Source organism: Diadema setosum, chromosome 10 (assembly GCF_964275005.1).
Source record: "Diadema setosum chromosome 10, eeDiaSeto1, whole genome shotgun sequence".
Classification (NCBI taxonomy): Eukaryota; Metazoa; Echinodermata; class Echinoidea; order Diadematoida; family Diadematidae; genus Diadema; species Diadema setosum.
The window spans coordinates 26,715,596-26,731,136 of NC_092694.1; the positions used below are offsets into that span (position 1 = coordinate 26,715,596).

The window sequence follows — 15,541 nt, forward strand, 5'->3', positions numbered from 1 at the left end:
TCGAAACAATCACACATAACAGCGTTTCGAGAGAAATAATCATGTCCTTGATCATTCTTGCTTTTCTTCACTCTTTCTGCTCTCTCTAAACACACTGTACATTCTTTGTCTCCACCTTTTTATTCTGTTGACAGTTGTTATTTCACGGAGTCTGCAGAAAAGTTTACATAAGAAGACAGAGTAACAAAATCGTCATATGTTTAGATAGCGATTTCTGTTAAAAACTAACTATAAAACGTGGAGCGTTAGCCCATGTGCATGCAAAGCACTCTGCAAATGTTTTGTTTTGTTTTGTTTTTGTTTTTTTCATATAATTTCGTAACGAATTCTCATTTCATAATATACCGGAGCATATTTTCTTTGGTTTCTTCTTTATCAGTGGCGCTCGGAGATGCCTTGATTATAACAGAAATTTCGCTATGGCCACGTTCGTTGTAAGCGAATTTTTCACCATACAGACTTTAAGGATAATATTACATGAATATTTGGAGGGTATTTAACTAATGGATAACTACTAACCGTCTCCCAGCAACTCGAATCGCATGCTAACATGACTGTTCCATGTGAGGGGCAAAATACGCACGGCGCATGCAGTGACAGGCTTCGGGAACTTGTTGGTAACTTCGGTGTTCATGTCCGTGTTTCCCTGGAATGTCTACAAAGTACACATGAAAAAAAAAGAAGGAATAGATAACTACAACAATGAAAACTACAAACCAACAATAACGAGCGCACACGAACACACACACACACACACATAAGCATAAACACAGTGCACACACTCATACTCAAAAACTCATGTGCACTTAGTCTGTCATAATTTGTATAAAATTATTCATATCATAAGCTTAATCAAAATGTTGTCTCTCATTTCATTGAATTTGGAAGAAATAAATAGAATGCACGGGAAGAAAAATACGAGCAACGTCTTAGCAAATTCGCACCTTCTTGAAATTGAAGAATCGATTATAGAAATTCAATCACAGCAAAGTCTCTCTCTTCAGATATCAAACATTTATTCAATATAATCATATACACAATACTTTGATACCAAATGGAATATTTCTGTTGTGATAGTGTGGATGGATTCAAAATTTATTTGGATTTATATTTACATTCTGTCAAACAGAATACTTCAACGGATAGGACCGGAAAATGCTGGCTGATTGTAGTGTTTCGTTACAGTTTACTGTTGTGTGTAAAGGATGGAAGAATGAATGAAGTTATTAATTATTATAGTACCTTGCAACGGCATTCAACTCACACTTCTAACACCAGTGAGATTCTTCTCTTTGACCTCTTCTGACGCTTATACATTACTGACGGCAAGGACTATAACATGGCAGTTAACTTATTAGACATGACATATAGATTTGATTGGTTAGAATCTTTGCGGTAATGCTCTTGGGATTGGATTTGTATTGTACACATTTTTATTCCTGTAGTTGTTGTGCTTGTGTTTTTGTGTATTGTAGAAAATAACGTAGACATTGATCTTTGATCAACGAGTAACAATTATTCGTGTAAACGTCATTGTGAATTGGTTAATGCTTAAAACCGTGGGGGAGGGGGTGATACCACTGTCTTCAGAAACAAGTGCTTGATCATGTTTGAACATCCATTTGAAGCATTTGTAAGTCAGTCCATTCTCACACAGAGCAAAATTGAACATAAATACAAGGACACCTCTTCTATTGCTTAACAAGGAATATTCTTAAAGCTACGATTAAGAAAATATGTCATTTCGTTAATATTTTCTTTGTTTTGGGGAGCTTTAGTCTCAAATATCTCAGATAATCAAGAACGGAGTCAACTATTAAATCTCTTCATCTGTTACTTAAAGTATATACCTTTGCATGCCCCTTGCCATCCTCGACGTCCAGAAAGATGTCGTCACTATCGCTCTTGTACTGAACTTTATAGGTTTTCACCCACTGCCTGTAGATGTCGGCCCGGCCTTGTGTAATGACCCCTGACACCACATGCTTTCTTCCAAAGTCAACCTGTATCCATGGTGACGCATCGTTGCTTGCTGCACACCACGCCCCTCGACGCCCGTTTCCTTGGAAATGGAAGTTTTACAACAAATAAGCAGTCAAGATTAAGTTATTTTTATTCAACTGCCGGTCCAGGCGCTGTCAACTAGAACCTTCGCCTTCCCAAGCAATTACCAAAATCATAGTCAAATGTTTGGCCCTCAATTTCTATTTATACAGTTATAGGTTGACCACAGACCCCGAAGACCATAGAATATATAGACCTATGTACATGTATAATATGCATTTTTATAAAGCGACTCTTGCACAAAACAAACAAAACTTCTTCGCAATGTGTACCTCGAATATCAATCTAGCTCAATAGTTCACTTTCATATCAAAGAAACGGCATGTTCATGCTTTGCTTTTCTTAAAGTTATTAAGTCTTATAGGATAAAAGCACAAATTCTTAGGTAAAGCCATTTTTTGTACGTTACTATGACTACAGCTCAAAACTACTTAACGCTGTCACTTTACCTTAAACTTTTTACATTTCAGGTATCTCCTACTAAAATCTCCTCCCATTCCGATCATACATTTTAAGTGATAAGCTCCTTAGCCTAATGTCCTTGTTTGTATAATATTTGACATTTTATTAGTGACTCTTTTTCCGTGCGTGTGTGTGTTTGTTTATTCTCCTTCATTTAAAAAGGAAATAAAGAATAACATAGAGATTTCAGAAATAATTATGATATTAATCAGAGGCCGTTATCCCAGAGAAGCAAACGCCGTAGGCCTACACATTTTGTATGCAGGCAACTTTTTCGTGGCATAGAATTAATTTCTATCAGTCTGTAACGACGCAGTAGTGTGCTCTTTTTTTTTCTCCCGAAACATAGTTTCCCGCCCTAATCTACACACACACACACACACACCTATATCTTTCACTGTGGCCCTAAACAAGCTAAACAAACAAACCAAACAAGGTCAAAAGAAAATATTCGCACTCCAGATGACCTTACCTGCCCCATGGTTAAGCCGTCCTCTGTCGGCACAGTCCGTATACTGGTAGCAGGAGCTTGCTGAGAGCTGATCCGCAGTTATGTTCCCGCTCTCCATACCCATGTGATTATTCAGAATCAGATCAATCAACTCTGTTTATGCAGAAAATGTTAAAAAAAAAAAAAAAAACTTGTCCACATTTTCAGTTGCAACGATTACATTCATGAGAGGAAGTTTCAATTTTCAAACTCAAACAAAGAACAATGGATAGTTTCTTCTTCTTTTTTTCTTTGCTTTCTCTTGTTATCTATGGTTATTTACTATATAATTATGCGTTGTTACTATTTCATTAAGAAAGAGAAAAATAAAAACAACACCATATTTTCATCAGGCCTTTGCTTTTCTTCTGTAATTATTGTTTCCCATACAGAAATTCTAAAAGCCCCGTGATCATTATGTAACAACTGTAATTGCAAACTAGAAAATGTCGCTATGGCGACTTTGATACCTCGCCGATGTCGCACTTATTCACCCATACATTCTGCTGCACATCTTGACAGTGTGAGACGAGAGTTTTCTGCCACTAAGACACTGAAGAAGTGCAACATTACTCTACTCGGAAACCTACCGACGTTAATGATTTGTTTAATCATTGCTACTTCTGAACTTTTACTGCTTGTGAATAAACATGTTATTCCCATCCTGTAAATGCATATGGATAACACTGTAGTAAGGGTAATGGTGTTTGTTGTCACATACACTGACATAGTCTAGCTGTGGTGAGTGATATTACTTTGTTAAATGGAAGTTTTGTAATGTCAGGGTTAAAAAAAAAGAACATCGACCACGAAGTACTTACCTTGACGAACCCTCAGCAGTTCCAAGATCTTGTCCACCAGTTTTTGTACATACTCCTTGTTATATGTCTCGCCTTCAACCACCAGTTCGCGAACCAACTCATCAACAAACGTGTCAGCTGGAAACATATGGACTGAAGGAATTCGAGGTGTACAACATTTAACTTTTCTGCATTTTGATAATCCATTTCCAACTATACACGATCAATTTGATCGGATTCCGATCATCAGACTGTGGATTTAGAACATGCTGGTAATATTCTAGTAGAGAGTAATTTCCCGGGAATATTTTTGAATCATCCATGAATTCTGTTTAGTCTTTACTCTTCAGTTACACCATATGGATATATTGTATTGAGCAACATATTGGCCCACCCTTTGCGTATCTCAATTTATTCTGTATATTTTACATGAAGCTGGACTTTCACCAATCTTAATAATCAGAGATCCACTGAAAAAAAAAGTACATGTATATCAGAACTTCAGGCTGGTCGTTAATTGGCCATTACACCCATTACCGATTGGTCCAGTGACTTGTGCAGAACTTTGCGTTGATAATGAAAGTTATTGTTTTAAAAAAATAGAATACAATGATTTTGACAACAAATAGCATAAGATTTGGCATATGAATAGACTAGGACCACTTCTTCAAGGTAGGAAGCAAAAGACACATGCATACCAGATGTCAGAGAAAAGAGCAGAAGAACACCGACAATGATTCTTCTGGCCATGATGATGAGCACAGCTTGGGCAGCGAGCCGTTCTAAGGATGGAGAACTCGAAGACTGTAAGACACGAAATGACCTTCTCGTCCTATCGGTCCTAAGAACCGTAAACTCTACACTTGCCTTGGCGCCGCTTCAGACTATGTCACACAGCAACTCCTCGGAAGAAGATAAGTAGCCTATACATCCTTGATTTACCTATTATTCTAATAGTACATACGCATGCGCGTGCATCATCATGAACACACACACACATGCACACACACACATGCACACACACACACACACACACGCACACACACACACACACACACAAACACACAAACACATACAAACACACACACACAAACAAAAACAACAACAACAAACGTGTACACAGACACAACCTGACAACGTCATACACGACATTATAGACACCAGCTAAGACAAATTCACAAGGTTGAATGCACTTTTCATCGGGGTTGGGGGGGGGGGAACGGTATGATTATGTAGGCCTAAGCCCTATAGGTGAAGGTAGTTTCTGAACTATCATCACAACTTACTTGGAAATAGATTTAGGACAAGAATGTTTATATGTAAACAAGTAATTAAAAGCTTGTATATACAATATCCACTGGGTTAATAGCAATGTTTCTGTTGTTAATGTCAAGAATATTATATACATCACTGTGTGGTATACTTCTGTATATCATTTTGGTTTCGTTTTATTCCATGTTCCATCTAATCTTCTTCTTTCTACTTTTTTCGAAAGGTTTATATATTTATATAACATAAAGACCCCTATATATTCTGTTTAGACGGTTGAGAACTCATATTGCTGTAGGTTTTGAACTTAAAAAGACATGTCATTGATAAAGTTCTCATGTTTTATTAAAACAACGTGAAATTCTTTTTGTGGTCCACTGATTCCGAATGGCATTTTTATGTCCATTGCTTTAGATGAGTGGTACATTTATGTCAGTGTTCTGGGATGTACGAAGTAGTGCTGTAGAGAGCTATTCGAAGGTTCCACTTGTTGTTTTAAGAAAGAATGTGATGCTCGTCACAATCAAAAGAGCAAACTAGGTGAAATATTTTTTTCTGATTATATTTGTCGATAAGATCCTAGCATTAATCTCTCTGCATTTAGAGTCATACACGTTTTCTTATTCCACCGTAAATCGGTGGCGTGCTTGCTGCGCCAATTGATACAGATAAGTGGACCCTTTTGTCAAATAGAGATTATCTCATTCCCTCAATCCCTATTTTGTCATCACGAACTTCTTGTTGACCGGAGGTACAATGTTGCATGTCAGTGGAATGGCTTATCCACGAGTTAACATAGACCACTGGCTACTGATGAAAAAAATCCAAACAATACTGGCAAGTTAAGATTAGTGCGTGCATGCATGAGCACATAAAAACAGTTTCAGGAAATTGGAGCTACATTTGCATTGAAGCAAAACTTGTAGACATGTGTGAAAGTATTCTTGTCGCCATTGTCCTTTTCTCGAATTGATACTGGTTTGGGAGATCATCGTGACGAACATAATAGATTAATTTCTCTCTCAGGGATGAAGGTACATGCCTTTCCAACTAGAATACCTAAAGACGATCGTTCATCTTTACTGCTGTTGCACAAATTGATATCATGTTGTCGAAAAAGGTGAACCAGACCCCGAAAAAAAAAAAAAAAACCTCTGAGCAGAATAGAAAGCATTTGTGTGTGCATGTTCGTATGTAAATAATATAGTTTGACAATCATATAACACACCATGGGCTAGACACTAACCTTTTCCTCCGGTGGTCAGAAAGAGAAATGTAATTCTCTTAAAGTAATGGAAATAATAATAACAATCAATTTTGAATCACACGTGCCCGATCGGGCCACTAGAATAATAGCCTTGTGGGACATCTGATTGGTCGAAATCAATCTGTAGTGGCCGCCAAGCTCAAAACCTACAAAACGTCGCAGATTAGGATGCTCTGTAATGGACCAGGATATGTTGGTTGTTTCATAAAGCTAGTACCTCACCAATGGAGACGTCTCCGCGACGTCTCCAACTTATCAGTCGCAGCAGTCGCAGGGACGTCTCCAACATAAAAATGTCTTGCGGTCTCAACAAGGAGACGTCTCTGAGACGAGTTATGGCAGGTGCCAAAAAATTTCAAATATGAGGGTGCCGCTGCAGGATCACCTGACTTGATCTAGGCAGGATGTCAGCACGCAGATAGGTCACGTGGTTTTTAAGTAGGTCAAACAGCGTCAAGTAGAGTCGCGGAGATGTCTCCGCGACCTCTCACTAGTTTTTCTGGTCTCCAGCACGTCTCGGCGATGTCTCTGAGACGTCTCTGAGACATTGCGGAGACGTCGCGGATTGCTGATTGGCACATTTTCGCACAAGGATAAGACCTTGCCTAATGACAAGATATACCTATCCTCTACTATAACCATCCTTGTTTGCTCCGGAATAAGCTGCGAAAAAGTGAAATATTGGGATCACAAATGAAAATCATTCTGCCAAAATGTTAGCTTTCTTTTAAAAACTGCCTGCTTCTACCAAGCGAAATTGTTTGAGGCATGATTTCCTATCATACACCACACCTGCACATTCACTTTACTCGATATTTGTGAGTTATTTTCTTCTGCGCATTATAGTTTTAGATTTATCGAATCTCCGTCTTGTTCCTCTCCTGGCTTGCTGACGGTGACGATGATGGGATCAATTAAAGCAGTAAAGCATTTTAAACTGTCTTTGTGGCGCTTTTGAGATGTACAGGTGCATGAATTAATCAACAATACGATGAATGTCCTTTTATATTAGGTCCATGGTTTTACCATCTAGAGAGTTATTATGTCTTTAGCACCACTCAAAAATTTACGGCTTACAAGAAAGCAACAATCGAGATATGGGGAGTTTGTTTGTTTGTTTGTTTGTTTGTTTGTTTGTTTGTTTGTTTGTTTTTCTAGAACATATTCTTGCGGACGGGCGCTGTTTTCACCGCAAAATAAAAAATGTTTCCAATCATACACAGCACACCTGAGTGACCTTAATCTTTTAATCCTCTTTTCTCTCTTTTTAATGAGACTGTACCTCCTAACTCTCCCCCTCTCTCTCGCTCTCTCTCTCTCTCTCTCTCTCTCTCTCTCATGTCAATCACATTTTAAATGGATGGTACAGTATTGGTGGAGATGAGAATTAGGCTTTTAACTTTTTGCGAGATACCAAGCAAACGCCTATGATAATATAGGTTTTCCCGGTCAATTTCATACTTTTGTCATTCAAGTTCCTATTCCGAGCATTCGATTTCACGCATTCTACGCTCGCAGCACTGAATCAGCAATCAAATTCAAAATCCGGTCATTCGAATTCACTATCCGAGCATTCAAATTCACTATCGGAGCATTCAAATTCACTATCGGAGCATTCAAATTTAAGAGAGGAGCACGCATTTCATCAATGAGCATTCAAATTCATGTCAAGCTGGCAACGGAATCCTGTCTGTCATTCAAATTCGTGAATAGGCAACCATGTTCCAAATAACTGCATTCAATTTAAAAGAAATCCTGAATTTAGTTAGTTTGGGGCCGTGTATGCATGTGTTTCTCACTTGGCTTTGAATATATTGGGATTTCGTTTTTATTTTGCAGTAGAGGTCCACCTGTTAATTGACAATTCTGAACTCGCGCTTAGCAAATATGAATATACAGGCACATGTCCCTGGGATTGGACATAAAGTGGAGGTCGCATGTGTGAAAGAGTCACAACTCATGCAGGTAAAAGATCCTACTTCATTTATTCATCGCAAAGAGCAAAACATCTAACTGGACCCCATATGGAAGACCAGCTTTTGCAGCTGAATATGGGTTATCCAGTCATCTTCTTTGATAGAAAATGAAGCAAACAAAAATTAGACACTGTATAGGCCTATACAGACGAGCATAATACGGAGGGTTGGTTGACACTTTCGAGGAAAAAAAAACCACAATTTCGACTATTTTGAAACTGATACATGAGCATTTTATACTTGTTGTTTGTTGTGTATTGCTGTCTTATTGATTTAATTTTGCGGGACTATGTGAGATCATTGTGTGTCAGTTTGTCTTAAATTGATGAATTGTCATTATGTGGTTGGTGTTGAGGCGTTGCAGTATCATCAAGAAATATGATTACTAGTCGTTGTGTTGTTTGGATGCACTGCTGATTGGACATTGCAATTTCAAATTTATTGAGACGAATAACAAAAATGCATGAACAGAGAACAATGTAGAACATGTAAACAATCCTAATTACACTATATGCAAGCATTCATTGGTTGTTTTGGCCCTTTTTCCTTTCTTAAAAGTCTCCTCCATTTTCCTCGTTAAATTGATTGCACGAAGTAGGAACTTGATCGCCTAAAAATGAATTTGAACGCTCCAAACATGCTCATTGGGACTATCACGTGACTATCGCATGAATTTGAATGCACGAGTAGGAAAGTCGGTGCTCGCATTTTGAAAATGAATGCCCAATCGTGAATTTGATTTCACGAAAACGAAATAGAACGCTCATAAATGAAATTGATCGCTCGGATTCTGAATTTGAATGCCCCAATATTTTAGCGTACGTGCGCTTCGTGAATTTGAATGCACATTAATGAATTTGAGTGACAAAAGTATGAAATTGACCGGGAAAACCTAATAGTACAGAGCATACCATTATAAGAGGAATTCAATGTTTATTTGATGAAAATCGGGTTTGGAATGACTGAAACATCCAAAAACAAAGTAAAACAAAGTGATCGTAATAAAGTGTGGGTACCACACTTATTAGATTCGCTCTTTGGGGGGATATCTCAGCCATTTCATAACCAATTTTCATCAAATAAACGTTAAATTCCTCATAGAATTACATGCTCTTTCATATTTCATAACAGGTTTCTCATTATCTCACCCCCCAAAAAAAATGTTAGAAACCTGAAATTAGGTCTCAACCAAAACTATACAATCCCTTTAAATGGGATAGAATGGTCCAATTTTACCAAGTTATATATCACTTTCAGGCGTAGACCTTACTCTTTCAAAAAGGTAGAAAAGTGGAAACTCATTTTTGCTCACTTCTTGTGAGTTTTAAGCTGGGCGGTCGTGTATAATAATGATATGTGTAATATCTTGATTTTCATTGTCGAGGCAGGAAAGGCACGATTCTACACAATGTACATGCATAAACCTACATGAAGTTATTTCAATGAAGTAATATAAGAAAATAACGACCACTGCGACTTCACCTAATTTCCTATTTAAGGGCTTTTTACACTTGTAAATTTTTACTTAGTCCCGTATCAACGGTGGGGCTAAGGGGGGGGGGGGGGGCTTAGCCCCACCGTTGGTGCGGGACTATCCTTAGCCCACTTTCTGTTTACACTCGTTTTTGCCAAAGTGGGCTAGCCCCACCGATAATCCCGTACTATCTGGCCCTGCAAAATAGCAGGGTTAGCACCGCAATTGCGGTGCCAAACAAGGGAGTGTAAAAAGAACGAAAAAATAATCCGGGGCTAAGCGACGGAGACGAAGTCCGACCCAAACTGACCAATCAGAAACGAGGTAATCAAGTGCTGCCGGTGCGTGCGTGTACGTGTACAGTGCACAGCGTAATCATGAATATTCATGTGGTTTGGAAAGTACCGGACTAAGAAATACGAGTGTAAAAAGGTCAATTTTCTCCTTAGCCATGTTAGCCCCGGACAAGAGCTTAGTACGGGACTAATTGGCGAGTGTTAAAAGCCGAAAAAATTGGTACGGGACTAACGATAGTCCTGGGTCAGAGAAAGTACGGGGTTCAGAAACACAAGTGTAAAAAGGGTTATATGTATTATATAGATGTCCTTTAATATATTTACATCAAACCTATACCATCCCAGCAAGAAGCATGTTTTAACATAGTTGTATGTAATGGATAATATTGACATAATATAATCGACTAAGTGCATGTCATAATTTTGCTTAAGGTTACTATTTTATTTTCATTCCAGTTTGATGGACTTTTCCTTGTATTACGTGTATATTTCAATGTCCCTCTTTATCATCTTCGAATTGGTGACGAAGGATCGTAACGAGACATAGAAACAATAAGGTCTTATCTAGCCAGGGTAGCCTCTTCAATGTTGCCATAATCATGTACTGCTCTACCAGAGGGTCCCGCCATTATTATTACGCAGCGTTGTCAGGTACCCATTTATACACCTGGGTCGAAAGAGACGTAGTGGGTGAAAATATCTTGTCCAAGGATGTAAGCACTATAGGCGGGAATCGAACTCGGGGTCCTCCGATTGGGAGTCGGGAGTCTTATCCACTATGGCACAGCGCCCCCGCATCATGGGACGTTCGTCGCTCGGTGTCATGTGAGCCATAAAATATGGCCCTTGGATTTCACTGAAACGAAAGTTGTCGTTGGTGTTAAATCGCCCAGAAAGGGCTGTTGCGCTTTAAAGACCAATGACAAAGGACGTTTTGCACTGTTTAGGGTGCACATTGATGAAAGGGATATTTGGCTTGACTATCTAACGCTCTCTTTGAATACAAGATAAAAAAACATAAAAACGCTGTGTAGTCGGTCGAGCTGACACGAAGTTCCTACTGTGTGGTTGTCGTGTACCCTTTTGTGAAGCCCATGCAGCGGAAACCAAATCGGTGGTTGCTGTTCATGTTTAGGCAGGTGGTTCAATGCTATGTACAGTTTCTAAAATAGATGTATTTTTTCTCTCTGCGTCGGATGGCCATGTGGTCAGTGTGGGCATATCTATTGTCCTCACCAGCGAGTTGTTGGCGAATAGCTTTGCAGGTATTAAAAATAGTAGACATTTTGTATGTTACATACCACGATGCTTCATGAGGGGGTTTATACTTTTATACATCATCAAATGTAGGCTTACCAACCGAGGCAAGAATCGTGATTTATTTGGCATCGATTCTTGTTTAATATGCGGACACCGTTAACATATCATTGACTTGTGTGAATAATGACCTTTACTATACGCCACGCTGTCATATTTCATTTCGTTTAGATTGGTTTCTTGTCTGTTACCCAGAGTCTTTTTTGTTATATATAAGTTAGAATCGGTGACGCTGGATTAACTTTATCAATACGACGAGACACCACGAGATGCGTCTCACTTAGTGTCACATGAGCCATAAGATTAGGGCCGTTGGATTTGCTAACACTGAAACAAAAGGGTCGTTGGTGTTTAATGGCCCCTGAAAAGGGCTGCTGGGGTTAAAAAGGGGTAGGGGTAGGAAGCTGTAAAATGCTTGGTGTCTGTGTGTGTTTGTGTGTGTTTTTTTTTTTCATTTTTCATTTCATTTGTTTGTTGTTTGTTTGTGTGTTTTTTTGTTTTGTTTTTTTTTTTTTTGGGGGGGGGGTTTGCTGTCTAGGAACAACAGCATGTACATGCACACACACATCACATGCACAAACGCTCACACACACACACACACACACACACATACAAACATGTCGTCCTCTTTTAAAAAAAAAAAAAAGAAACAGACAAAGAAAACAAAAGCCGGAAACATAATTGATGTAAACACCTAAAAGCTTCCGAGGGTACCGTCCCAGGATTTTCCCCGTCGATGGGGATGGGGGATTGAGGAGATATCATATCTTTGACCCTTAACTCAACCATTAGTACTACCCTTGCCCCCCCCCCCCTTGCGTTTACTCGATGAATGGTCAGCCTTCTCGGTCAGAGCACTGGACAACAGTAAATTTCATGTAAATGTGATTGAACAGCCATCGTGATGATAAGAAAATATGACGCCTTCTGCTAAGTATGTTTGTGTGTTGACGATGCGAAAGAGATGAATCAATGATTGAATACATAAATTGGTTTGGCGTGCAGTTTATTTGATATAATACTTCTCTCTCGCTTAATATTACATAATTATAATGTTGGAAAAAAAGAAAATTGTCACTTTCAATATAGATTTGATATTCCTCATATATGGTACAAAATACAACAATAGGGTCGGTCCTTCTACAACACAGTAAGTCTCATCAATTTGCATATATTAGTTCCATCTACAAAAATACACACATAAATTTCTACCGCAACAGACCCTAGGATATCACTGGTTGGCGCCCTCCACGGCCATCCTGAAATAGGCATTGCACTGACATTCATGGTTACCTCCATCCACTATACGATAAGAGACGAGCAATTCAGAAGAAAAAAAAAAAATCATATTTACAAACATCATCATACAGTTTTTACAGCATTGAAAAATAGCACACAACTGCATACACTGTACGTGTACACAATAATAGTATATACATGTGTATTCTTGTTTGTATTTTCCTATAGGAATTCTTTCCGTTAGGAGGCACTAAGGTGTAGAGATTATCTATTACAAACGCTCCAATATCGTACATTATCAGGAACTAGCACAAATAGACTTGTCATATCCAGCCACGAGTCAGTTAACACCTTCTCTTTGTCGTGGCATAGTGAAATTTTACGCGAGTCTTGTTGTATGCTATCAGTTCTCTATCACTCGATTGCAGCGTTGAAATAGTATCTCTGACTTCACAAACTTTATTACATTAACCTATCTCTCTTTTTTTTTCTTTTATTAACCTGTTTGCGCTACGTCCGTACAACTATTTCTTGACTGGAAAAACACAAACAAGAAAAACATTTTACATTCAGCCATATCTTCTGAAACAGAAATGGTTAAACAATAAAGATTCTGTAATGAAACGACAGATATTTGTTATGAAGACTTTTGACGCACTTGCGCTACGAATGGTGATAGAGTTTGCATATTTTGTGTAAGTTCGTTCAAATTGACCCCTCAAACTGACACGTCAGCCCTTTAGATTGGCACTTTACAGCCTATAGTGTCGTATTTAGCGATTTGCTAATTAATTGAAATAATTTTAAATTGTAAAGCTTTTATAGTCAACCTTGCATAAGGAGTTACTGATATTGTGTATTGTAAGTTGCTATTATAGGTTGTACGCTCCTTCATGCGTTAAGCAATAACTCAACAATTGATCAAATGACATTTTCTCCCGAAATCTGCTAAATCAGCTTCAACCGTCAAAAGCTGCAGTTTCCTTTCAAACGAATCAAATAATCCTAATTACTGCTAACTTCTTAATACTTTTGATTGTGATTTTGATTAGATTTCAGGTTGGGCAGATGTTTAAGAGGATCAATACTACAGTAGTCACAACAAGGCAAAAATAAAAATGTAAGCCCTTTTTATATTATTTAGTCCCCTGTATGGATGTGTTTCATATCTAATTCTAAGGTTGTTGCACTAACGTCATAAATACACAGGGTTCATACTTTAATTGGAACATGATTTACTTTTAGGAAGTTATTCATGAAAAACATAATTCTCAATGATTTGTCAGTTTTTAATGTGAAAGTTTCAAGGCACTTCAAGATTACGTCAATGGATAATACTTTCAACAAATTGATGATTATCTGCTGATATTAACATAATCACACAGTAAACATACTTGTTGGTATTGCAAGACTCATTTGAGTGTACATTAAGCAAGAAAATGAGGTCGGGAAACACATTGCACTGCTGTCCTGGTAAGGTTGTTTGCAATCTCGTGGCTGGAACGTTGAACCTCAGGACATGCAAATTGTAGTACATGTAATTAGGAAATTAATCACGTTTCTTCTAGGGTCGAATCTTTAAACTGTTCGATATGCTAGGCAACTTCAGCACGGACGATGTTCCCCAAGATTTACCATGAAATATCACGGGGATTTTTTCCCCTGTATTCGTGATTTACACGGGTGATATAGAAGGTTGTACGAAATTGTCCTTCCAGTTTTTACATGAGCATAAACATCGGTTTATGTTTAAACATATTGCAACAGGCAGTATATCGTCATTACTTTTTGTGAACTGTCCTCCGAGAACCAGCACTCGCTCAGTGCTCTCCTATACCCACTGCTAGTGGAAGACGTGGTTGTTCCAAGGGGAGAAAGCCATGTTAGGAGCAAGGGCTTGGCTGGTACGCGTGGAAAAGGCCAGTGGAGAGAGCAAGGTTACGCTCATATTGCGATTGATGCGCGTCGAGAATTCACGGTAATGCGCGTCGAGAATCCATGGTATTGCGCAATCTTGATTTATCCGGCGTCGACGCTAACTTACTGGTATTGTATCTCCGATGCGTGGTAGAAGTCGTCCAGGAAAGAGTGGAGAAAGTCGAACGTCGGGCGCTTCTCCGGCTGTGCGTCCCAGCACTGCCGCATAATGTCGTAGAGCTGGTCGGGACACTCCACGGGCTTGGACATGCGGTAACCGCGGGAAACCTGGTCAAGCACCTCTCTGTTGACCATGCCTAGATGGAGACAATAGAAAGTGGACATGATAATGGTTGAATTATTGGCTTGAGATATCACAGTCCTCTTCTACGGAAAGCATTACCGAGGTTCATCCAGAGTCTTTCTACATCCGATGACGGGAAAGCTGTTTGGGTTGCCATCCCCTCTTTCTTTCGACAACTTGACCACACGTGATCGTCTAGTTTAGAAACTAAGTCTTTAGAAAAAACATTATATTCCTCCAACCCCCACCCACCCACATCTCCCATCCCCTCAAGGACAACTAGACAATTAATAAATATAAGAAATGTGAATTACTCATGTGTGGTTAACAACGGTAATAGTCGTAACGAATAACCGTAATGCCCCAGTCACACAGTTGCTCAAACAATGCTCTGCGTCTGGCGTTGCATCGCAAAAAGTGTAATTTTTAAATGGACTTTTGGGACGCAACAATGGAGGCAGAGGATTGTCTTAGCGACCGTGTGACTGGGGCTTAACGATATTCTTTTATCATACTTAAATACCAATACGTAAAGTATTTCAAAAAAGTCATTAGGCATAAGAATCATACATATTTGTCAATCAACAATTTGATGATTGCTGTTGTTTTTGTTATGGTTGTTTTTATGGAAGAGGGCATTCAATGCTGTTTCCATGACAACTACAC

The 15,541-nt window shown here is 38.7% G+C and overlaps 2 protein-coding genes across 2 annotated transcripts in view; both read right to left on the reverse strand.

Annotated features, from left to right (window-relative positions):
• Positions 1–514: 514 nt before the first annotated feature.
• LOC140233900 (retinoschisin-like) lies at positions 515–3,964 on the reverse strand. The gene is made up of 4 exons (XM_072313987.1): positions 3,838–3,964; positions 2,999–3,130; positions 1,851–2,062; positions 515–655 (listed from the first exon to the last, which is right to left on the reverse strand). The coding sequence occupies exons 1-4, from the start codon at positions 3,962–3,964 to the stop codon at positions 515–517; spliced, it is 612 nt and encodes a 203-aa protein (XP_072170088.1).
• An 8,481-nt stretch (positions 3,965–12,445) lies between these two features.
• Positions 12,446–15,541, reverse strand: part of LOC140234303 (proto-oncogene tyrosine-protein kinase Yrk-like) — a 31,110-nt gene continuing 28,014 nt past the window's right edge. Inside the window, exon 12 of the mRNA XM_072314367.1 lies at positions 12,446–14,888. Coding sequence (XP_072170468.1) covers positions 14,695–14,888 — 194 coding nt within the window. The 3' untranslated portion in view covers positions 12,446–14,694. The remainder of the gene's footprint in view (positions 14,889–15,541) is intronic.

Bases quoted from the DNA above. Each gene is read 5' to 3' on its own strand.
- LOC140233900 (XM_072313987.1), bottom strand. From the start codon at position 3,964: ATGTTTCCAGCTGACACGTTTGTTGATGAGTTGGTTCGCGAACTGGTG. The intron at 3,131-3,837 runs GTAAGTACTTCG...CTGCATAAACAG, and splicing joins ACTGCTGAGGGTTCGTCAAG to AGTTGATTGATCTGATTCTG. The intron at 656-1,850 runs GTATATACTTTA...TGTACTTTGTAG, and splicing joins ATGGCAAGGGGCATGCAAAG to ACATTCCAGGGAAACACGGA.